Source organism: Diceros bicornis, chromosome 4, assembly GCF_020826845.1.
Source record: "Diceros bicornis minor isolate mBicDic1 chromosome 4, mDicBic1.mat.cur, whole genome shotgun sequence".
NCBI lineage: Eukaryota > Metazoa > Chordata > Mammalia > Perissodactyla > Rhinocerotidae > Diceros > Diceros bicornis.
In genome coordinates, this window is record NC_080743.1 from 60,283,337 (window position 1) to 60,308,234 (window position 24,898).

General features: G+C 47.6%; 2 protein-coding genes across 2 annotated transcripts in view; one reads left to right on the top strand and one right to left on the bottom strand.

The window, feature by feature from the left end:
* Positions 1–22,235, top strand: PRCC (proline rich mitotic checkpoint control factor). The gene is made up of 7 exons (XM_058539489.1): positions 1–773; positions 10,210–10,257; positions 12,740–13,306; positions 15,636–15,731; positions 17,756–17,899; positions 19,928–19,993; positions 21,766–22,235. Exons 1-7 carry the CDS (start codon positions 297–299, stop codon positions 21,850–21,852), a joined length of 1,485 nt encoding a protein of 494 aa, XP_058395472.1. The 5' UTR covers positions 1–296; the 3' UTR covers positions 21,853–22,235.
* Positions 18,017–24,898, bottom strand: part of SH2D2A (SH2 domain containing 2A) — an 18,419-nt gene continuing 11,537 nt past the window's right edge. Inside the window, exon 9 of the mRNA XM_058539491.1 lies at positions 18,017–20,183. The gene's annotated coding sequence lies outside the window, so the exon portion shown is untranslated. The remainder of the gene's footprint in view (positions 20,184–24,898) is intronic.

Genomic DNA, 24,898 nt, shown 5'->3' on the forward strand with positions numbered 1-24,898 from the left:
TTCGCTTGGAGTTGTAGTTCCTATATTGGTGAGGCGAGGAGGAGGCGGAGTGACTCGGCGGCCATTAGCTGTGTGTAGTTGCCCGGGACTGGGAGCTTAAGTGAAGAGGGAAGCCTTATTCGGTGAAAATCAACCGTGGCTATGGGCTCCTGCCGGGGCTAGCCCTAGAGTACGGAGAAGGCGGGCTTTTCGGTTCCCCGCCCCGCCGAGTGGCGGGGCCCATTAGGCCTCCGGGCATCCTCGGTCTCAAGTAGGCCTCGTCTGCCGGCAAGGGCGCCCCAAAGGCGGGAGGCGCCATGTCGCTGGTTGCTTACGCCAGCAGCGATGAGAGTGAGCCAGATGAGGCTGAGCCGGAGCCGGAGCCGGAGGACGAGGAGGAGGCGGTGGCCCCTACATCTGGGCCCACTTTAGGGGGCTTGTTCGCTTCTCTCCCCGCTCCCAAGGGTCCGGCCTTGTTGCCTCCGCCCCCCCAGATGCTGGCCCCAGCCTTTCCTCCGCCGCTTTTGCTGCCCCCACCCACCGGAGACCCCCGGCTCCAGCCTCCTCCCCCCTTGCCCTTCGGCCTGGGAGGCTTCCCCCCACCTCCAGGCGTGAGCCCGGCTGAAGCGGCGGGAGTTGGGGAGGGGCTGGGATTGGGGGTGCCCTCGCCCCGAGGCCCTGGCCTGAGTCTGCCCCCGCCCATCGGCGGTGCCGGGCCCCCCCTGGGGCTTCCCAAGCCAAAGAAGAGGACAGAGCCCGTGAAGATAGCGGCGCCGGAGCTGCATAAGGGGGATGTGAGTATCGGGGGAGGGCACCCCCAAACTGTCCATCGGCTTTGGGCGTGGGCCCAGTGTAGGAGGGACTTGTGGAGGTATCGGGACTCCCTCCTATAAGTGCATCCATTGATTCTAGACCTCTGGATTCCTGGTGCAGTGTGATTAATTGAGCTGAAGTTTGTCAACTTTGGGGAGTTAAGGTATTCATCCCTGCGGGTTTCTTGAAGCTGGACTCGCCTGCACAAGGGCCACATACCATCACCTGGCACTGACAGACCTCCGCCCAGGCCTAGGGACCCTAGGTTCTGCTTACCCTTATTGCATCTTCATTTCAGGCCGGGTTTTTTCCCTCTTATATTGAGAACACGTAAAATCTGGCGCCTGAAGAAGTGCCGGGAGACAGGATTCCTGAGCCCTTGCTGAACATTCGGGACTAACCTTTTCCTTTGCCTCTGAACTTAAAGGGATCAGGGTCTGAATGCAAAGGATAGGATTCTATTTTTGAGGGGAGTTAAGGAAGAAATTGAGTGTTGAGTACAGATCATTCACCAGGCATTGGCGCTTTCCTTCAATTATTACAGAATTCTGGAAGACAACATTCTAATTTTCACAGATGAGAAACAGGTGTCCAGCATGTAAGCTCTTACCTGGTAAAGGGCCAAATGAAGATTAAGAGCTGAGTCTGTCTAAACTCCAGTCCTATGCCTCAGTTTCAGTATTTAGGTGTTGTCAAGCCTAGGTGAATTAGGACGTTGGGTACTATTTCTAGAAGAGGCAGCCAAGTTTATGTTGTTTGCCGTATCTTGGAGCAGAAAAATAGAAAGACTTTTCTGGAGTGAGTGCTTTGAGGATGAAGGAGACATTAAGCCAGGGGCAGGTAGTGTTTTGGAGTTATCTGGAGTTCTTTCCTTTCTCTTCTGAAAAGTTGATTGTCAATCCCTGGCTCACCTTTGGTAACCCTCTGAGAGAAGCTTATTCTTGCCCTTGCTTTTCTTCAGACTTTCTACTCTGCCTAGGGGCCATTTCCATTCTTTGCACTTGCTGGTCCCTCAGCTTCTTCCTGCAGAAATCCTGATGTTTTCTCCCTCTCCTCTTTCCAGTCTTGGCTTAAAAGACATGTTCTCGGTGAGGACTTTGTAGCTTACCTATTTAAATTGCAACCTCCTGTCACTCACTCTTCCCCACACTCCTTTGTTTTCTTTTTCTCCATGGTACTTACCACTGTCTAACATACTATTTTATTTGCGTCTCTCCTTCCACTAGCATACAAGCCCCATGAAGGCAGGGCTTGTGGTTTATTTTATTCACTGCTATATCCCTAGTGATTAAAACGATGCCTGGCACATCCTGAGTACTACCTAGATATTTTCTGAATGAGTGAACGCCAATGAATATGGATTCTTCATGGAAGGAATTTCCAGAATCTCCCTCACCATCTTGTTCCAAACTTTCTGCCATATCATTTCCCCTTTCTCTCTCACCTGACTCTGTCGTTTCTAAGTCTAGGATCCAAAAAGGTCTTCTCTTGCTCTGCTGAAACTTACTTTGGTCTTGATTTAACCTGGAACAAAGAAAAGTCCATGCATAAAACAGAGGAAAATAGATTCATTTCCTTGGCATTCTCTTTTCTCTCCTCTTCACAATTTTCTCCCCAAACTTTATCTCAGGCTAATTGTGATATTAGGAGAGGCCAGCGTGCCTCCCTCCACAGTGACAGTGGAAAGGTTCATTTCTAGATCTGTGAAGGTAGCATTAGAAAAAGTTGCTTGTAGAGGCTGTAGAATCTTCCATGTAGTCTGGCTGAAGTGGCGGAAAACTCTCGAGGACTCCTAACTCTATCCTGCCTTTGTAAGTATAAGTCACTAAATTCCTGAGGTGAACTGTGACATGGATAATTAAAATAAAGCCAAATCCTAGCCCTTAGCTGGTTCACGTTCCCATTTTTATTGTGTTTAAGTTGGTATTTTTGTTTTCTGAACACAATATTCTTGGGGAAAGGTAGCCTAAGAGAGTTCAAGATGATCAGGAGGGTGACCTTGTCTTTAAAATGGCTGTGCCCCTTCTGTTCTCAGCCCCTCTGGTTCTAAACTCTCTGTCTGGCACATAGTATGCTCTCAGTACACGTTTGAAAAAATGAATTAGGTTTCATGAAATAATTTCCCTTTAGAGTTTGGTGCTGAAATAGGAATAATTAACTCTGAACTCTTATTCATTCATTTATTCATTCATTCAATATGGAGCTGCTTCTCTGTGCCGGGAGCTAAGCATACAGTAGTAAAGATGACAGACCCTGCCCAAAAGGAGCTTTTGGTCTATTGGAGGAGACTGACGAGGAAATAGATTTTAAGTCAAGTCAGAGAAGAACCATGATAGAGCTGGTGCGGTAGGAGCACATCTAGTGGGCACTACTCCAGCCCGGAGGTTGGGGGGAGCTTCCAGAAGGAGGAGCTATCTGAACAGAGATAAGACAGATGAGTAGGAGGTAGCCAGAGAAAGGGAAGTGGAGTGGGGAGGAGCACATCAGGTAGAGGGAACAGCATGTACAAAAGCATAGAGGTGGAGAGAATGAAAAGGCTTTTGGGGAACCTGAAGTGAGTAAGGCGCAGTAGCTGGAGCACATGGGTGGGCGGGAGTGGGGTGAGTGTTGAGAGAGGGGCTAGAGAGAGAGAGAGAGGCTGAGACCAGATGATAACGGGCCTTGGATGCCATGCCAGGGCCTTTGTATGTAATTCTGGGTAGTGAAGAGCCCTTAGAGGCCGAGCAGGAATTCTCTGATCACAGAGTGGTGAAAGGCCTGGAGGGAGCACACGATGTGCAAGATGAAGGCGGTCTGGATAAGGGAGTAGCAGGGGATGGAGAGAACTGGAGGCTCCAGGTCTATTTAGGAGGTAGAAGTGATGAGACTGGGTGATCAATTGGATGTCATGGATGAAGGCGAGGATTCAAGGCTGACCCCCTGCCTTTTGGCTGAAGCAGCTGGGAGGGTAGTGGTACCATTTATTTAGGGAATGCAGGAGGCAAAGCAGATGGGGGATTAGTTGGATTTGATTGGTTGCAAGTATCAGAAACCAATTTAAGGTAGCTTAAACAGTAATGCATCATACACATACTGAGGTACCTCAGAAAGGGCCTGGAGTCAGGAACTGGAGATCTGTCGGAGACCCACACAGCTTCTCTGCACATTTGATTCATTCTTTGTCTGCACACCACTTTCTCTGCTTCTTAACCTTTGTTGCAGGTGAAAGACGGCCACCCACACCTTCTTGGTTTTTATTTCCTTTCTTTTAAGTGATCAGCCCAGATTGAACTAACAATCTTAGTCCCAATTCTGGTTTTCTAGGAGAGAGTATGATTTGGGTCAGCTCATCAATTGGCTGTTGTCAGGGGACAGGGTAGTACCAAATTCTCTCTCCAAGTGCACTGCAAAATCCAAGTCAGTCAGCTTTGGATTGATGTGAGGGATTGGGAATGATCCATAAAATGGATAACCGTCCTCTCCGTTTTCCTTCTTACTCTTCTTGCTTGGACCCAAGCCACCTCCAAACATTTGTTGATTGTCGATTTCATGGGCTTAGCAGATGCAGACTTCTAAAATCAAGATGCAAAAAACCAAAATGAGAACAGTAAGTCTGCTGTTAAGAGTTTTCTGTCACAGAATGTGCATTCTAAAGCAAATAGAAATTTTAGGGTTACCTGGATTAGTATAACTCATACTTTCAGATTGTTTACCCAGATAGTGGAAAATTTGAAGCTGTGAGATTGAGATTTCACTAATTTTGGTCATTTTTGTTAACCAGGTAATTAAGGGTTGACTGCGGTGGGTTTAGCTAAGTTTTGGCCCTAGATGGAGAGGGAAGGCACAGTGCACTGCCATTGTGTCTGCCACCGTGCTAGGCGCTTTGGTGACTCTGTAAGCCGAGCATTATCCCTGTTTACACATGAGGAAATAGGCGTTGAGAGAACAGAGGTGATTTGTCTAAAAGCACACAGTTTGGAAGTAGCAGAAGTCGTATTTGCACCGAGGTGTGTTTTGCTCTGTCTATCGTAGTGCCTTCTGAAAAGATAGAAGAGCCACGGGCAACCAGAAATATGAAAGGGATACAATGAGGAGTGCAAAAATGGGAGAGAAAATGATGTCCTAACTGAAGGGCAGATGTAAGCAGAAGATATCTGAGACTAAAGAGTAAAAAAAAAAAAGGTCGATGAATCTAGCCAGTTGGGCTAATAGCAGAGAGGAGTGTAGTAGTGATTAGAGTTTGGAGCCTGGGGGTTCTGTTCTTGGGTCCTTATTTCCTCCTTGGCTCTTGGCCCTGGCAACTAGTGATTGCTTTTTGGAGAGGAGTCTGTCAGAACCAGAGCCTGGGAAGATAAGAGGGAGGCTGCCATGGGGAATGAGGCTCTGATAGATTAGCAGATCCCACTGGGCCTGGCTTAATGGAAAACGTCTGTTTCCGTTCTTGCTCAGCAGTCTCAGGGTGTGTGTGTCTTGTCACTCTTGGCAGCTGGAGCAGAGAGGACAGTGGTGGCCATTGAGGCTCAGGCTCTTGTGAGGCCAAGAAGAAATATAATACTTTCTTCTTAAGAGATGCAACCAGTTTGTGCCTTTAGACCTAGGAGTGCCTGTTCTGGCCCAGCCTGTTCTCTCCCAGCCCTGAGTGCTCTGGTATTTCTAGCATTGTCCTCTCTGGGTCTAATGGCACAGACTCACTCAGATCGCCGTTCGCTGGTCTGTAGTACTCTCTCGGAGTTGACTCCACAGCTTTCATTTAATGTACTCCTGCAGAAAACAGTTTGGCAGTTCTTCAAAAAGTTAATTAGAATTACCACATGATCTAGCAATTTCACTCCTAGGTGAGAAGAATTGAGAGCAGGGACTCAGATACTTATATACCAGTGTTCACAGCAGCACTACTCACAGTAGCCAAAAGGTGGCACCAACCCAAGTGTCCATCCATTGATGAATGGATAAACAAAATGTGGTGTATACATACAATGGAATATTATTCAGCCTTAAAAAAGTAATGAAATTCTGATACATACTACAGCATGGATGGAATTTGAAGACATTGTGTTAAGTAGCATAAGCCAGACACAAAAGGACAAATATTGTATGATTCCACTTATATGAGGTACCCAGAATAGGCAAATTCATAGCGACAGAAAGTAGAAGAGAGTTTACTAGGGGCTGGGGGTGGGGAGTAGGGAATTATTGTTTAACAGGTAGAGGATTTCTGTTTGGGATGATGAAAAAGTTCTGGAAATAGATGGTGGGGATGATTGTACAACATTGTGAATGCACTTAATGCCACTGAATTGTACACTTAAAAATGGTTAAGATGGTAACTGTATACATAAACATATATATAAAACATATGTATATATTTTACCATGATAAAGGAAAAAAAAACCCAATATGCTCCTATACCTCTGGCCACCAAGGAAGTTCTCCTGTGTCTAAATTAAATGCTGTGTGCTTAGGCTGAGCCTGTTGCCTCTAGCCCAGTTCTTGATAGAAGCTGTGTTGATTTTCCTTTTAAATGCTCCAAAACAGCATATCTCCTCCAACCCCCCCCCTCCCCCGGGTGACTGGAGGATATATGGCACATCTTTTAGCATTTGGATTACTCATCTCTCTGCTTTTTGGTATTCTAAACCAAAATGTATTTTCTCTTATGAGGCATTTGGGTAATTTGCTGAGCTTTCCTTCTGTTTCCTGTTAGTTTTCAGTCAGGCCCCACATGCCCAGAAGTGCTTTGAGTGGCATCTAGACCTCTTTTTTTTTTTTTTTTAATAATTTTATTTATTTATTTATTTTTTCCCCAAAGCCCCAGTAGATAGTTGTATGTCATAGCTGCACATCCTTCTAGTTGCCGTATGTGGGACGTGGCCTCAGCATGGCCGGAGAAGCGGTGCGTCGGTGCGCGCCCGGGATCCGAACCTGGGCCGCCAGTAGCGGAGTGCGCGCACTTAACTGCTGAGCCACGGGGCCAGCCTAGACCTCTTTTCATAGTGAACCAGTGAGTTCCATGTTTCCAGCCTCTTCTAGGATATAGTCTGCTAAAGTTAGTGCCAGGGCAAGAGGCAGGTTCTCATTCTATTTCCCCAGCTCCCAATTCCTCTGGACTCTCCGTCTCTGGCCATGGGTAGATTGCTGAATGTCTCTGAGCCCCGTGTGTCAGCTTTAAGAGGTAAAGATTTGTTTCTGCCCGTCCCTCAAAGATGAACAGTTATGACTTACCAAGAGTTGAGGGGCTCAGCACATTTTTGAGGGTCTTATTTTAGTGTTCTGTTTCAGGGAGTCTGTCATATTTAGTGCCCATCATGAAATGATTTATAATGGGGTTCAGTAGATTAGTATAAGATTTTCAAAGAGAGAAGGATGATTGTGAGGAACCAGAGCAGTCCTCTAAATCCAGGAATGAGAAGGTGTTCTGAAAGTCTTTGTACAGTTGTTTTTTTGTGCTTTTAAACTTTAAACTTAGGTTGTCAGTATAGTAGGAACAATCTGTGACATTTAGAGAAATTGAATTTGCTTCCCACAGCTGATCTGGCCTTCAATTCTATTAGCCGTAGGACAGTTTGCCTACACTTTCACAGGAGCCACTTTTTGTTTGTCACAGGATCTGAAGAATCAGAACATGCTTGTACCATTTTATAAATGTAATCGTCTTAAACTTGGATAAAATTTGTTTATTTTCAGATTGTTTCCGTTGGACCTATTGCCTAAGATGTTAAAGTTTAAACGTGCCTGGGGACTTCATAAAAACCTGTATACCCCGTAGCAAGGTGGTTCTTTGTGGTCTGCTGGAAAGGAGATGAGTCTTCCTGGTCGAAAGAAGAGGGAGGTGGTCAGGAGCCCCTGAGGCAGTGGAGTTTGGAACAGAGAGACAAGGTTGAAAATGCTTAGGTATTTGTGGCTTTTAAGGCTTTTTCTTTGGTTGAGTTTGACATCTTGGCAGGCCAGAGAGAATAATAATCCTGGAGCTCTGTTTAGAATTTAGTTTATGTACATTTTCACGGATAGTAGCTGATGCAGTCTTTAGCACATCCTTGTGACGTGGATAAGTAGTATTTCCAGCTGAGCCTCGGGGGGTTAAATGGCTCATTGGGGATCCCCCAAGCAGTAAGTGGTAAAGCTGAGACTCAAACCTGTATTTCTGATTTTGAGCCATGTGGTCTCTCAGCTGTATCGCGTGGGTCTAGTGGGATCTGGTCAGTGTGGATCTCGGGCCTGGACAAACATGGACAGCTCAGCATGGTGTCACTGCAAAAGCATGGGAGCCCTCAGGTCTTGGTTCTGCCATGTACTGGCCATCGTTTAACTTCTCTGAGTCTTACTCTCCTTACCCAGAAAATTGAGATAATAATGCCTACCTTGAAATGGTATTGTAAGAATTAAATGAAAAATTGTGAGTAAATTGTTTGACACATAGTAGGCACTCAGCAGATGGTTGTCCTTTCCTTTACTGCCCTTTCTCTTATCCCCCACATTTGAGTGCAGTCATGCGCTTCATAACGATGTTTCAGTCAACGACAGACTGCATGTACGACGGTAGTCCCATAGGATGTGTACTCTAAAGCCTAGGTGTGTAGTAGGCTGTACCATCTAGGTTTGTGTAAGTACACTCTATGATGTTCGCAGAATGACAAAATCACCTAACAACACATTTCTCAGAACGTATCCACATTGTTAAGTGACGCATGACTGTCCCAAGACAGATTTCCCTTATAGGTTTTCTCATACATTTGGCAGCAGTTAGTAATTAAAATCATTGTGTACTGACTGCTGTGAGGCAATATTGAACTGTAAGATAGGGCCTTAGCTGTCGGAGTAAAGTTAGCAAGAATGCACACGTGGAAAATGTAACGTTTACAGAGCAAGCGCGAATGAATCAGTGTTTGTCTGATGCCACCCCAAACAAATGAGTGATACAGGGACACAGAGTGAAAAAGAGCAAGATGAGATTCATCGGGAAGACTTCTCAGGAGTTTTGAGTCAGGAGGTACAGAGTGCAGATTGAAAGGCGAGTGAGAGGTGGCAGTGATACAGGTACAGGGAGAGGGAGTGATAAAGCGAGGGACTTACGTGAAAGAAAGCACAAATGTAGGAACAGCTGGTTCTTTGAGGGGAATTTGAACCACACTTGATGCCCTTATCTTTTACTGCCTTTGTTAACAGTTGTTTGCGTACTTGTCATTCTTCTTACTGGACTATAAGTTCCTGGAGATCAGAGACTTTTTTCATGTTGTGGCACAGACAGGAAATCTTTGAAGCACCGTAGGGTCCAGGTTGTGGCTCTGGAGACCAGTGGCCAGGACTCTAGCTGCTCCAAGCTCTGCCTGCTGCCCCGTGGGCTGAGCGGATCAGTATCCTCATACCTGTAACCCTGCCGTGGGACAGCAGTGGGGAAGCTCTGTGTACAGTACCCAGCACAGTGTCTTGCATAGAGTAGGTTCTTAGTAATGATGATCAAAAGTCCTTGTAGCAGATTAATCCGAAAAGGAACTTGGGGGATATGAGAGTCAGTTGAGAAAGATAGGCAGAGGATTTGAGTCCCTGTAGAATCTTGGAGATGAACAGGGTCTTAGATTCCTGCTTAATCACTTTTATTTACAGACACCCAAACCAAGGTCCTGAGAAGAAATGGAAAGGTTTTAAGGTTCCTGGTTTGGGGATTAATTTTTTTTTTAATGAAATGTTAAAGCTTGCTATTCATATGCCTTGCATCTTTCTGATAGTTGGAGATGCTGAGCAACTGGTATTGAGCTAAAAGTTTAGCTGTTTTTCAGTGTGAGAGCTTGTATTAGCAACAGTCCTGATGAATAAGAGGGATAACACAGATGACCTCTCATCTTGCCCCAAATTCTCAGTCATCATTTGCTTGCCTTCTTCCTGGACACGAACAACTCTGTCTGGCAGACAATAGATCATACTTGTAGAGGGAATGGATTTCTCCAATGGCTTTGACCTTTAATGCCTCATAGAAGAGTAGTTAACACACCACTTAATCCCAGTGGAGTTCCCCAGCCCTGTGGTTATGTAGTCTATATAAGTGGTTTTAGAAGTGAAGCTGAGATTGGGTGAGATTGTGGGCCAAATCCCATTCATCTTCTAGTGGACAGATTTATAGGAAGAATGGGTATAGTTTTTTCTTTCTACCAAAGACCAAATGGGAGGAAATTGATGCCAAAAGGCTGTGCAACAGGTCCTGGGGTAGAGGAATGAGTGACTAGGGGAAGTCAGCACATAACCCCGTTCTCTGAAGCTGTTGGAGAGCAGGAAGGGAGCTCTGCTATTTAGCTGGGCCTATGGTGTGTGTGCCTCCCGTCCAGAGGTGGGGAACAGACAAGATGGCCGCTGTCGTCCAGTCGTTTATATGTGCTTCATTTAATGTGAGTGCTTCCTCTGCTGTCCTAAAACAGTGAGGCCTTATTCCATTTCTTTTTCTCTTAGTCAGATTCTGAGGAAGATGAACCCACAAGGAAGAAAACTGTCCTTCAGGTAAGCTTTGTGACATAATAGAAGCCATTTCTTCTCTTCATATATTGTTTCCTGAAAGACAGGATTTACAATGCCCAGCAGTTTCCAAATCAGGCTTAGAGCAAACACAGGTATTTAAGGATGGACTGGGTGTGGTTTTGTTTTCCTTGATAACATCAGAGTGTGTGCTTCTCTGCCCTCTCCTCACTGTTCCCGGGCTTCAGCGTGGTGGTGTTACCTCTCCTAGAGGATAGGCGGTGGGAGGGAGATGAATTGGAACTCAATTCGATTTGTTACATTTCAGGTAAAAGGATTATTTAGGAAGGGTAGAATAAACAGATTAGTCAAAATGATGTTAGGGAACATCTGTATTTTAAATTTATCCATCTCCTCCCTGTCTCATTTTTAACCTGGAAAATAAACACTTAAATAGCACTTACTGTGTACCAGGCACTGTCGTAAGTGCTTTACCAGCATTTAACTGATTTAATCATCTTAACAGTGCGTAAGTCCTCTGTTACATATGAGGAAACTGAGAGCTTGAGGAGCTTGCCCAAGGTCAGACAGCAAGTGGGGCAGAGCTGCGATTCAGACTCAGGCAGTCTGACTCGAGAGTCCACGCTCTCACTTGCTGCATTTGGCTGCTGCTCCGTAACCAAGACCAGAAGTCCTCAACCAGACAGGGCCAGGAGATGAGCTCTGCTCTTTGCTGTGTCTCCCCCTGTCCCAGTGCCTTTGTTCTGGCCTCCGGGAGTTTCTTCCCCTTCCACTCTGTGCTCGGTGATTTGTACACTCTCTGGCCTCATGGTGATTCTCTGTCTCAGCAAAAGCAAAAGCGTGCCTACCTTGATAAGGTTGTCTCGTGGTTCAGGTATCCGATGCTGAAGCTGCCCCTCCCCTGACTCCACTAAGGTGCCTCTTCCCCGCTGGGAGGTCTTAGAAGGACACAGTCATGTGGAAGTTAGACAACTGGTGAGGGGACATTGTGTCCGTCTTTATAGTGGGTGATGAAGGAGGAGTCGTGGAGGAGACTGGCATACTGAGACTGAACAAGGCCAGTCATTCTCCTGTTATCAGAATGGCTTCCTGGAGGAGGTGGACTGGCAACTAAAGAGATGGGAGGACACTGGCTCAGCAGGCACCCCAGGGGGCCGGACCGGTGGCGCAAGTGGTTAAGTGCACACTCTCCGCTGTGGTAGCCCAGGGTTCGCTGGTTCGGGTCCCGGGCGTGCACCGATGCACCGCTTGTTAAGCCATGCTGTGGCGGCGTCCCATATAAAGTAGAGGAAGATGGGCACGGATGTTAGCCCAGGGCCAGTCTTCCTCAGCAAAAAAGAGGAGGATTGGCATTGGATGTTAGCTCAGGGCTGGTCCTCCTCACAAAAAAAAGAAAAAGAAGGCATCCCAGGAGTAAAGAGCAGTCTTCCAGATGGTAGGAAGAGATGAGTGGATAGAGAAACTCTGAGCTGTTAAGTCAGAGTGGGGACCCAGCACTGCAAAGGGATGTAGCCATCATCCCAGATGTCATCTGAGGAGTCGACCCCTTCAAAGGTAGCCTGAGGATGTGCTCCACCCGTCACCTCAGTCTGGTTCCCATGAGCCCGAACCTCTGGGGTCGGCCAGGCTGGAATGACTCAAATCTGTGAACACAGACAGCAGGGAGAGGACCCCTTTTTCCAGATGAACAGTTTGCCTGGACTGCTTGACTCACAAGTGTTATACTCATTCTGGGCATTTCTTGGCTGAGAGGGCTGAAGTACACTGGTACTCTAGGACAGTGACACAGTGACCTTATTCCATTCTCCTTTTTCAAACTGGCATCTCCCTCAGCCCTGCAGTCGGCTGGGCTGGCCCTGTAGCATACAGAAAGCAGAATCTGAGTGATTCTAATGAGTGATAGGAACTCTGGATGCGCTGAGCCAATTAGCTTATAAACTGACAAGTTAAATGCTTGATTCAGGCGTAAACAAGCTGACTATACCACAACTGTAGGGCTTTCCTCGGGCAGGAGAGGGGACTTTTGGCAACATATATGAATGTCTCTTTTAGACAGAACCTTGTTCTTGACTTTGAGTAGCAATCCAAAGGAAGCAGCGAGTTCCCATGTTAAGAGGAACCATCAGGATGTGGAGAGAGGTTGAATGAGCAGTTAGAGAGCCCTGGGCTTTTGGGAAGAAGGATGATGTGAGATTAGGAGCATCGTATTTGCCAAAAGCACTGAGTTAGGGAAGGCTCTGTGGCAGAGGGCAGTGGAGCTGGTTGGGATGGAGCTGAGGAAAACAGGTAGGATGACATCCTACCTTGGGAGAAGCAGACAGCAGAAGGGAGGAGGAGTCAAACCCAGATTGGATGACCTGAGTGGGTGGAGGTAAGGCGGAAACAAGGGCTGGTAAGATTTTAGGCTAGAGCGCATATCTGTAATTCTTGTTCTTGATGTCCACAGTACATATAACATCTCACTTGTCATCTTTCTTCCCTCCTTCCCCAAACACGGGCTCACCAGGGATCTGGTGAGGGGACTGGTTTGTCTGCCTTGCTTCCCCAACCTAAAAACCTGACTGTGAAAGAGACTAACAGGTTGCTCCTGCCCCATGCCTTCTCTCGGAAACCCTCGGATGGCTCCTCTGACACTAAGCCCTCCAGACAGGCTTCTAAGACCAAGCCCTCCTCTCTTGCCCCTGTTGTGGGTGCCACAACCACCACTCCATCGCCCTCTGCCATCAAGGCTGCTGCCAAGAGTGCTGCCCTGCAGGTGACGAAGCAGATCACACAGGAGGAGGATGACAGCGATGAAGAAGTAGCCCCCGAGAACTTTTTCTCCCTCCCTGACAAGGCTGAGCCACCTGGAGTTGAGCCATACCCTTACCCTATCCCCACTGTCCCTGAAGAGCTGCCTCCAGGCACGGAACCAGAGCCGGCCTTCCAGGACGATGCGGCCAATGCCCCCCTTGAATTCAAGATGGCAGCAGGCTCAAGTGGAGCCCCTTGGATGCCTAAGCCTGGGGACGACTACAGCTACAATCAGTTTTCCACATATGGCGATGCCAATGCCGCTGGTGCTTATTATCAGGTGGGTAGGAGGCACGGAGGGCAGGCCAAGGAAGGTTGGAGCATGGCAGTCAGGGAGAGTTTTGAGCCAGTGATATGGCCTCTGCAGCATCACTTTGGCTGGATCAGTGAATCTTCTAGCATCTTAATTTTCCTATATCTATCAGGCCTCAAAACATACTACCTTCATTCTGAACCATATTGGTCTAAAATTACCTAAGTCTTAAAGTCTGACAGGTAGAAGCACACAACTGACACTTTTGTTCTGAAAACAAAATCTTACTGTAGGAGCTGGTGAGAGATATAGGGAGAAGCAGGGAGAGGACTGGGTCTCTAGTCTTAGAGATCCAAGATGGCCTCTGCAAATGGGGGTGATGAGGGTGAGTGAACTCTGCCATAGACTTCTAGATAGACTCTAGTGAGTCCAAGAAGAGTTTCTGGAGGTGGAGCGTACTGAGAACACAGGGAGGAGGGGAGAGGTGGGACTGAGGTGGAAAGGGGGGAACTGGGTGAGTTGCATGCAGAAGGGGGTATGGAGAATGATGAGAGGTCTCGATTGAGTCCTGAGAAGTGGAGCCGACTGAGGCAAGTCCCCAGAGAGGAGGCGCCCAGGGCCTGTAGTTCGGACAGTGATGGAGAGTGAGGTCTGAGGGCAGTTTGGGGTTTGAATCCCAAGCTGCCTGGGTCTGGGCAAATTATTGAACTGCCTCTCTGAGTCTCAGATGCCTCAGCTGTGAAATGGGACTAATAATGGCAGCCTCGTCGGGTTACTAGGAGAATTACATTCACTTAGCGTGGTGCCTGGGACACAGCAAACGCTCAGTAAATGCTGTGATAACTTTTTATTCAAATGTTACTTGAAAGAGCTATTTAGTTTTGTCTGTGGCCTCAGAGAGTGGGAGTATATGATGCCAGGTTGTAAAGAGGTTTAAGAACGACTTTCCCGGCAGTCAGAGCTCCCCTAGATGGAGAGGGCTCCCAGGAGTTCAGGCATTCCGGCAGAGGTGGCTGGGCAGCTGTAGAAAGTTTTCCTGCCGGGGGGATTGTTGGAAGACTCGAGTCCCCTTCAACGTCTGTGATTCCGTGAATGGCTGGTGTTTGTCTTATCTGCAGTCTGGGCCTGGGTGGGGCCTCATGGTGGGTGGGCTTTGAGGGAACCCTGTTCTCATCAAAGACTTTGAAGACAATTGTGTTTCCTAAATATTTGCCGGTTAAACCTTTTATCCTGTAGGCTAATCAGGGACAATATATCTCCTCAATGCTGTTAGAAGGAAGGTGGAAGATGAGTGTTTTAACCTTTTTAGCAAAAAAAGATGCTGTTTAAATCTAAGAAACCACTGGTTTATATCCAGCAAATGAATAACAAATTGTAATTCTGTATGCAGTTATAAACACCGTCGAGGCAGTCTGTGCAAATTAAAGTGCTTTAAATACACTAGGGAACCCTGCAATTTAAATGTATCTTGTGAATATTTTTATGGAAAATTTGTGGTCTAATCACTCTGGATTTTTATATATTATTTTTATTTATGTCAGTGTTAAACCTTCTTTTCCATTTAGCTCATTATAAAATGAATATTCTTAGAGGAGCATTTCTTGGAGTTTTGGGCAAAGGTGGAAGAATTAGGGAAAGTGTAGGCGGGGAGGAAGTAGTTTCTCGGCCTCTGGCTGCCTGGCTTGGCTTCAGCAGGGGCCTTGCCCTGGCCTTCACCCCTCTTCCTCTAGGGTCCACAGCAGCGTCTGGACAGCTCACCTCTAAGGGGAATCATCAGATTTCTGAACTAAAAATCGGGTAACACAAACCTGTTTTGTTCCCAGCTTTGTAAATTCCATACCACCCTTATGGTGGTTTATTTTATATCAGATATCTGCAACATCCACACCCATTACAGGCAATCTGCCTGTGTCCAGGGGCCCTAAATAGGATGAGGAGCAGGAATGGCATACCCTCCCACCTTCTCACCTCTGCTCACATCAGAGCTTATGGGGTCTTATGAGCAGGAGGAGCAGGCTGAGGGCACAGTAGAAGTAAGTGGTGAGAGTCACTCCTGGGAAGCAGTGAGGGAGCAGGGTGTAAATGGAAGCAGGAGAGAATGTCTTTATTTCTTGTCACTCTTGGCTAAAAAATACCCATCTCTCTGGATGGTGCAGATCAGAAAAGCTGCAGGGATTGTTCTTGAGTTATGGGATGGGTCATTAGGATCTGTGCCTTTAACTGGTCCATTGGAGGGGTCTGTAGTGTTGGCCTCACCACTGCCTTGTTGATGAGGGTTTTCTCTGTTCCCGGGCAGACCTTGTCCCCTCTGCACTGTGCCCTCAGTTGGTGTGTTTGTTTCCCTCCTTGGCTGCAGGATTATTACAGTGGTGGCTACTATCCCGCACAGGACCCGGCCCTGGTCCCCCCCCAGGAAATTGCCCCAGATGCCTCCTTCATCGATGACGAAGCAGTAAGTTAACAAAGCACAAGTGACCATCTTTGACCAACAGACACCAGGTTTCAAATCTGAAGCTAAAGGAAGTTCTTTCTCTGTTTTTGTTAAACTATATTCAGTTAGCATTAGGCTTGGCAACATATAACTGAGAAACTTCAACTGATAGTGGCTTACATAAGGGAAGTTAATTTTTTTCTTTGCAGAAGAAGGCTGGAGGTAAGCAGACCAGGGCTGGTGTGGCAGCTCCACATAGTTGTCAGGGATCCAGTCCCCTTCTGATAGCTAGTTGGCCATCCCTAGGTTGTGGCCTTTGTTCTTATGGTCAGTGATAGCAGCTAAGGCTACAGCCATCATTACTGTGTTCCAGGCAGTAGAGTGGAAAAAGAAAGTCACCTCCCCTTTTAGGAGACTTCCCGAAAGTTCCTAAGAACGCTTCCATTTCTGTCTCATTGACTAGAATGTGGTCACATGGCCATATCTAGTTGCAAGGGAGCCTAGGAACTGGAGTCTTTTAGTTGGGTGGTAATATGCCTAGCCAAAATGTTGGGTTCATTCACACTGAAGAAGAGGGGAGAATGGATTTTTGAGAGGGAACAGCAGTCACAGTTGATAACCCTGTGTTTCACATAACTGTAGCCCCTGCTGCTGAGCCTCTCCCCGACCTCAGCACAAGGGGAGATCAAACCCCATGTCCTGTGGCCGTGAGGCCGTATTCAGGATATAAAGTATTGTTCCATCTGTAGGGAGGGCACACCTATTAGGAGGGGGTTGGGGAAATAGGGAGTGCCATGTCTTTGCATGCAGGTTCTTATAGAAAATAATTCTCTCCTCACCTTTCACAGAAAGGTGTCCCTCCCTTTGCATACTTCTGCCTGGTTAACACTGTCTTCACTCCCCTGTGTAGATCCTTCTTCACAAGTTCGATGGTCAGGCCCTTTTTGTCCCAAGCCTGGCAGGCAGCAGAGAGCTCACCCAGTGGCAAAAGTCAGTTTCTTGTGGGAAGAGTGACCCCAGGAGGCCTCACTAGTGGACCAGGCCCTGGGTCTCACTGAAGTTTCTGCGTGTTCTTTTTTTTTTTTTTAATAATATTTATTTATTTTTTTGTGAGGAAGATCAGCCCTGAGCTAACATCCATACTAATCCTCCTCTTTTTGCTGAGGAAGACCGGCTCTGAGCTAACATCTATTGCTAATCCTCCTCCTCTTTTTTTCCCCAAAGTCCTAGTAGATAGTTGTATGTCGTAGTTGCACATCCTTCTAGTTGCTGTATGTGGGACATGGCCTCAGCAGGGCCGGAGAAGCGGTGCGTCGGTGCGCGCCCGGGATCCAAACCCAGGCCGCTGGTAGTGGAGCACGCACACTTAACCGCTAAGCCACGGGGCCGGCCCAATCTGCGTGTTCTTTAATTTGATTCCCCTTCACCCATACTCCCTCCCAGGCACATCTCCTGGTGACTTGTGGTGTGACGTGCTTTTTTTTTTTTGAGGAGGAGGAGGAAAGAGCAGTGGTCTCCTGGGAAATTGACCAGGCCTTTCTTTGTGAGGCTTCTTCTCCCCAGCTCCACCTTCTCCCTCTCTGACGTCCACTCTGGTGTGGGGTCTGCTGATTTGGTGATACCAGACGAATGAGAAGGAACAGACATGTAAAAAGAATTTATTTTTAGAGGAGAAATCCCAGATTTTTTTTTACCCTGAATTCTTAATTTGAAACTTGTATGCAGTCCTTTTAGGCAGATATAATTTGTACCTAATTTGAGAACAAATTCATACCAGTGATTCTCTGCACTCACTCAGGTTTGGGAATACCTCTTGGCCTCCCTCTCCCTGAGGCCAGGAGAACTTCTGAGAAGCAGCCTTTCATCTAGCATCAAGGGGGCTTGGAAGGTGGCAGGGTGAAAGGACATAGTGCACAGAGGGGAATTGAGGGTGCAGTGGAACTGGGGAGTCCCAAAACCATGCCATAAAGTCTGATCCTTGGCGACATCTCCTGATCCCCTTGACCCAGACCCCCCACTCCTGCATTTTTTTTTTCCTTTTCTAGTTTAAGCGGCTGCAGGGCAAGAGGAACCGAGGGAGGGAGGAGATCAACTTTGTGGAGATCAAAGGTGATGACCAGCTCAGTGGGGCCCAGCAGTGGATGACCAAGTCCCTGACAGAAGAGAAAACCATGAAGTCATTCAGCAAAGTAAGTGGGAAAGTTCTGTTGGGTGGCCAACTTGAGAGGCTCCAAAGCAGAGTCTGGTCCTACTCCCCATCCTGATACCATGCCCCATTGTTACTGTCACAACACCTGTTGCCCATAGTGCTGGAGGATGCACTGAGCCTTACAGATACAGCTCCTGCCTTCCAGAACTTTGCAGCATTTTGCTCTCCATCTGGATGGTGGAGTCTGGTTGCTGAGATTGACCAGTTTCCCATCCTGCAGCTGGGAAGATCTCTGACATGTTGTGGCTCCTTCCCTGGCTGGACAGAATCCACAGCTGCTCTGCCCTCTCGCTACAGTCATGTTCCTCTCTCCATCCTGAGAAGCTGGGACCTGGCTCAGCACATCTTTGAGGCATGGGCACAGCAGAGCCTCAGGAGTCCTGGGGTGCTAGGTTCTGAGTGTGCAGCCCCTCCTCTCTCCATTCTTTCCATTATTTATTGCAGCCAGCTGTGGCCTTTTCAAATGCTTTATTCCTCACATTTCCACACCACACTGCTACCTTCTCTGTGTAGTTTTCCTTAGTCAGTATGATGAACATCTCTTCACCTAGTAGCTGAGTACAGCAAATGTGGGCATTTATGAGGCTGCCACAGCAGGGAAAATGTGGGGAAGCCCTGGATTCGAGCCTAGCACCAGCAAGGCTAAGGTCGGGCATTTTATTCCCTTCTCCTCCCCCCATTTTCTTTGCTTTGTTCTGTGGCCGCAGATGGCCATCTGAGCCCCAGTCGTTTGTTTTAACTGAATGCTGGCGGTCATACAGGACAGAGCAAAGGATTCTGGTTAGATCAGCATAGATCCATCACTGTTTACTGGAAAAGCCACTTAGGAGAGCATGCTCTACTAGCTGCGGGTGGAGAAGCATCATCACATAGTAATAGCTACTGTTGTTAGTGCTCACTGTGGGCCAGGGGTGGAGCTGGATGGCTTGTTTGTCATCTTTAATTGTCATGTTAAATGACATTAAATAGCAGCAAGGAATTCAAATTTGCTCTTCCCAGGTCCAAATTTTCTTTCCACTATCTCATTGTATTGAGCTAGATTTTTAAAAGAGAAGAAAAAGATACGGTTCCTGTCCTTGAGGAGTTCACAGTGTAGTTGGGGAAAAGAGATTTAAGGACACTTGAGTGTAAATGATTACAGTGCAAATTGATTACATAAGTGCTGAGGAGACTCCAGAGAGGAGTTTTGGGAGTTGGGTGGGGCTGATTAGGAAGCTTCCAGTCTGAGACAACACTGGCAGAGGACAGAAAAACCGCAGAATGAAAGCGCAGACCAATATAGACTTTGACAGTAAATCATTTGCATCAAAGTTTGGTTAGGAGTTCAATGCAGCTACGAGTGGAAGGCTGGAAGATTGGAGAGAAGTGGAGTGATTGTGAAAATTCTAATCCCGGGAAGCTGTTGGCACTTAATAGAATGAGAGTCGAGGTTTCAGCCAAAGATGATTGATGGGAGAGAGCTTGGTAGGCAGTAAGTAGGAGACAGGCTAGACATCTGGCTTGACTGGGGAGAAGGGGACAGAGATGAAAAGGGCTTAAGGGAGAGATGGGCAGCAAGGTTGTGAGAGGGTCAGGAGGGAGGGAGAAAGGGAGGAAGGAAGGAAGAAAGGTTGCCTGTGCCCTGGCGCTTAAGCTGTTTTAGACTGACTGCAGGCAGTAAGGCTGGTATCTGATGTCCACTGTGGGCAGCGCCCCGTGCTTGGTGCTGAGGGTGGGGTGGGGTTACCAAAGAAATAGAAGACACAGTCCTGACCTCAAAATATTTCCAGTCTAATGGGGTTATTAGCAGGCTATTTCAGGCAAGGATTCTGAGCTTGGTTTTTTTGCATCATGGCTTTAATAAAAATAACTGTTTTGTAAGTATATAGACTTAAAAACAGCTCCAGCTCCAAGCTGACTTTTCTCCCCCATGATTTGGGCTGCGTTGTTGGTTTCTCAGTCCCCAATCTTGTGTTTATCTGGGCACGTGAGAAACTTCTGCTTTTCTTCCTGTTTTCTTCCCTTGCAGAAGAAAGGTGAGCAGCCAACAGGCCAGCAGCGGCGGAAACATCAGATTACATATCTGATTCACCAGGTGAGAGGGCTGAATCCCTGTAAACCTGGGGATTTGAAGGCTGAGATCTGAAGCCCTGGTGCCAGGCACCAGCCTCCAGCAGGGTCCTCCTCAGTTCTCCATGTGGCCACTGGGGGGGGATGTATCCTTCAGAATCATCCTACTCGGCCACCTCACTTCAAGACACAAGTACAGGTGCTTACAATAAACTCTGTAAGTGAAAATTGAGATATCCAAACATAAACGTAAGAGGGGAGTGAAATGGTTTATCATAGGGTTCTTTTAAATAGCAAGTTTATCTAGTAATTTAAAAAATTATTTAAAGAAAACAGTGGTGGGGCCAGCCCTATGGCTTAGCTGTTAAGTGCGCGGGCTCCACTACTGGCGGCCTGGGTTCGGATCCCGGCCACGCACTGACGCACCGCTTCTCCGGCCATGCTGAGGCCGCGTCCCACATACAGCAACTAGAAGAATGTGCAACTATGACATACAACTATCTACTGGGGCTTTGGGGGAAAAAGAAAGGAGGAGGATTGGCAATAGAAGTTAGCTCAGAGCTGGTCTTCCTCAGCACAAAAAAGAGGAGGATTAGCATGGATGTTAGCTCAGGGCTGATCTTCCTCACAAAAAAAAAAAAAAAAGGAAGAAAACATTGGTAACCAGCTTGTAGCAAAACCTCTATTTAATGAGGAGTTTGGTTTTGTATTCTCCATTTCTGTGGCAGGAAACATCAACACAAATAATTCAAAATTACAGACAATCCAAAATGTCTTCTGGAATTAGAATATGTCTTGATATTTATTTGATAGGACCTGGCAGCTTTCAAATATTCATTTAATCATTAAACCTCTTTTTGAAACCTACTGTACTAAATGCTGTCAAAGATACATACAGAAATAAGCCTCTTTCCTGGCCTTTTCCCTAGGGAGTGTACATGCTGGTTGGTGATTTCAATGGCAAATTGTGCTTTCATTGTTCTTGTCATATTTTCACCTTCCTTCTCAGGAATTCCTCTCTACCTTTACCCTGTTGTGTTATTTGTAGGGAAAGAAGTTGAGGGTAGGGTCTTTTTTGAAACCTAAACTCTTAGCCCCCCACCCCCTTATTCCAGGGGAAATGAGGAGGTGTCAGGTCACTTGGGTGGGGTGGGGTTGAGGAGCCCACTTTCTAGAGTGGTGCTTGTGCATTCCCAGAGTGCAGTATAGGGCCAGGAGTTGTTGAGGGCAGGAGGGGGAAGTCATAACTCTAGTACCTTCCAGTCAGTTTTTCACAGCCCCAGTTTGTACTTTAAAGTGCTGTGAATTTCTAGGGTACCACATACACTATATTCAGCACAACAGCAAAAATGCATCTCCAGACTAAGTTATTGTTGGTTGGTTGGTGTCCTGTTGGGACCTGTCCAAGTCTTTGAGGCTGTCCTCTCCCACTTGGCTGGTCAGCTATCCAAGGCAGCTGATTTTGTCTTCCTTTCAGATGCCAAATTCTACTTCTCATTGTCCATTTTCCACTTGAGCGTTTCAGTTTTAAGTCTAGCAGATGAAGGACCAGGATTCTTGAGTCTTTATTCTGCTTAAACCCTTCTAGCTCCCCAAAGAGATGATATTTCTTTGTTTTTTCCGAGTCTTCCCCTTCTACTTGAATAAGAGAAAATTAAGTCTTTCAAGGAATTTGCTCTTTCTCCATAACATGATGAAGGGAGAAAGATTTTCAATTGGGATGCTCCCAGAGGCAAGAGAGAAATGTCTCTCAGAACCCCGGTTTGACTCTCCTCTGCCCCTGCTTCCTTGCCACAGGCTAAGGAGCGGGAGCTGGAACTGAAGAACACCTGGTCAGAGAACAAGCTCAGCCGCCGGCAGACCCAAGCCAAATACGGATTCTAGGGCTCCGGACCTGATTGCTCCCAGGATCTCCTGTAGCCCAGCTGGCCTGGCCCCCAGCCTCACCTCTGGGACTCCAGCTGCTCCAAGCCCGGGATCTCTTTCCTGAGGACCCAGCCCTCGCTCTGCGAGAATGAACATATTTGATAGATTTTTCTTAACAAAGTTAGAAACTTCAGCTCCTTTCTGTCTTGGAGCTAGCAAAGACTCGAGTGATGCCTCAGAAGGGGCTCTGAGTTCTTGGATGGGAGTTTTGCTCCCTGTTGGGTGTGATGAAATGTACCCCTCCCTCCACCTTTTTTTTTTTTTTTCTCTCCAAACCAGGGATGTCTGTTGAAATAAAACATTCAGTCGGACAGAGACTGCCTGCCCTGACCCCTGTCCTACTTTTTAGTGCAGACTCCTTTTTGCATTCTGGACCCTTCTCATTTGTTATCCTGTCCCGGATCTCAGGTTTTACGTTGTGTAAAGCACCCTCCACACCATCGCGAGCTGTCTCCATGATTGCTTTGCTTTTTTCTCTGTACCCACCATCTAAACCGGGTTCATGGCTGTTGAAAACCTGAGGAATTGTATGTATAATTTTGTATGGGGCAGGGGCCTCTAATCCCAAATATGAGAAGTATTGCTGATCTCAGGTATCTTTGAAGACTAGTGGAAGTCAAGAAGGTTCTTTCTGTGATATGAAGGGGTTGTTAGACGTAAAATTCAGTCCAGCAGGAAGTGAAGTGGTGAACTGCCTGACCCTAAAGATGATTCAAGTTTACACTGGTAGTCATTGGCCTGGACTGGTTTGGAAGATTTGCATAGAGCTTGAGGGCTAGACAGATCTCCTTGGGACTTCTGGACCCCCAGCTTTTTGCTAGGGAGGGAGGGCGAGGTTGCCTGGGTGGTTGGGGAAGGGAGGTGGCAGGGTCTGTGGACATCAGTTAGCTGTAGGGCACTGTGATGCCCAGAAGCGATAGATGGCACGATTCCTCCCTGTCGGGGCAGGGTTCAAGTAGGGGTGGAAGATAACCCGTATTGGTCACAAAACCATGTGGAGCCTACTGAAACACATTGCTGAGGGCACTGGCACTCCAGTAGGGCTTAAGTGCAGTGGCTTCCTGCAGGAAGGGAGCGTTGAAGAAACTCCTGCCAGAAGAAGGGCCTTGGGTGCCAGGCAGAGTGTTGACTGGATGGAGATGCGTGACTGCAGTTGCAGGTCTGAACAGGGAAACGCTGGGAGGAATTAGTGTTTGACAGTTGGTGACAGAGAGGAAGGGGAAGGCCAGAGGGGCAGTTAGAAGAAATGTGTGCCTGGAATGAGGAGGAAGAGGTGGAAGTGAGGAATCGCACTGTGCTTCTGGTCTTTTGCTGGGGTAAGTTGAGGAGTCTGTTTCTCATTAAGGACAGAGGAGGGTTTCATCACTTACAGGAAAACCACCCGCTTATCTGAAATCTGACCTACTTCGGGTTGGAGCCAGACAGGGCTCCTGTGTCCCTCAGGGACACTTGGGCTGTAGTTGTCCAAGCATCCAGCCAGCCTTCAGCAAGGAGCATGAGCCCGTCCCACCACTCCCACCGTCCACAGAGGCATGGGGGCCAGGGCCGAGATCGCCCCTCTGGGGTGTCTTAGGTGGTGAGGTAGCTCAGCTGGGCGAAAACGTCTGAGATCCCTTGGAGTCAAATGTTGTTGCCTGTATCTGGTGTGCCATAGATGCAGCCCGGCCCTCCTGAGCTGCTGTACTCCTGGGATTCAACGGTTCTGCAACTGTCTCATTTTAGAGGCTGCATCACGATGTAGTGGGACATGCTCTGGGCTGGGAGACAGGACATGGTGGGTAGGGAGAGTCCAGTGTCTTCTAGGAATGGACAGAGGCCAGATGACTATCAAGTTCCTCTGCTTTCCACCTCCTTTGGTTCTCTGCAAGTAATCTTAAGCCAATTTTTAGTCCTACCAAAGATGACATTTTATTTGGTGGTTGGAATTTCTTGGTCACAAAGAGAAATACCAACGAGTTAGAAAAGGGACAGACTTCATTTAGGAGGGCTTCCTGGAGGTAGTAGCCTCAAATTCTGATAAGCAGGAAGGAGCAGACAGACAGGGATGAGGGAGAGAGAAGGAAGAATAAGGAGTGATAGTAGGCTAAAATTGGCATGGCAGCAACAGCCAAGGGGCAGAGGGAGGAAGGGGCGAAAGCCTTGGTCAGAAATGAATGCAAATAGCCTTGGAAGATGTCGGAGGGGCCAGGGCAAAGCCTGAATGTGCAGTGTTGCATTGACCAGGACAGCAAAGCCAGGGAAGCTGAGATCTCTAAGGATCAGACTTAGAAACTGCAGAGGTGGCAAAGCTGTCATAAGGAGTTGTTTCAGCTCCTACCCCAAAGACTGGCCCCTGGGGAGGGGCCCAGCCAGGTCTTCACCCCAGTTGGGTGCTGAACTTGCTGTCCAAGAAGCCATACTCTGTTGACGGCATGGTTGAAGTTCTGGGGGCCTGGGGAAGTGGCAAGGATGCTGGAACGCTCTGTGCTGCCTTCTAACCTTTTCTACCCCCTTTCCCTCAGCTTTGTTTCAGGCCAGGACAGATGTTCTAAGGCTAATAGAGGTGGCTGAGGGTGGGGCCTCAGTGATGATGGGCCCCCAGTCCTCCCTGAGTGGGCTCATGGGGAGTGATGTGCTGTGGAATCAGGACAGCTGAGGTTATAAGGTTAATAACTTCTCAACCCGCCTGCCCCTGAGCCAGAGTTACAGGGCGCCTCACTGACACTGTCTACTGCATTAGCTGAGGGAGCACATAGGCTGCAAGGGGCAGCTTAGCGGAGACAGGAGCAGGAAAGAAATAGAGAGAGCCATCAGGGTCAGCCGCGGTGCTGAAGAGCTGGAACTGGAGGGAAAAGCTGGACTCTTCACTCACAGCAAGGCCTTCCGCAGGCTCTGAAGGGGATCTGGGCCTGGGGCCTGGAGGCTCCTCTCTCAGATCCAAGAGTGGGCTGAACCAGAGAAAGCCCTGCCTGGAGGAGGCCAGAGGAGGGCTGGAATGACCCGGAAGACTGAGTCAGCTGGGAAA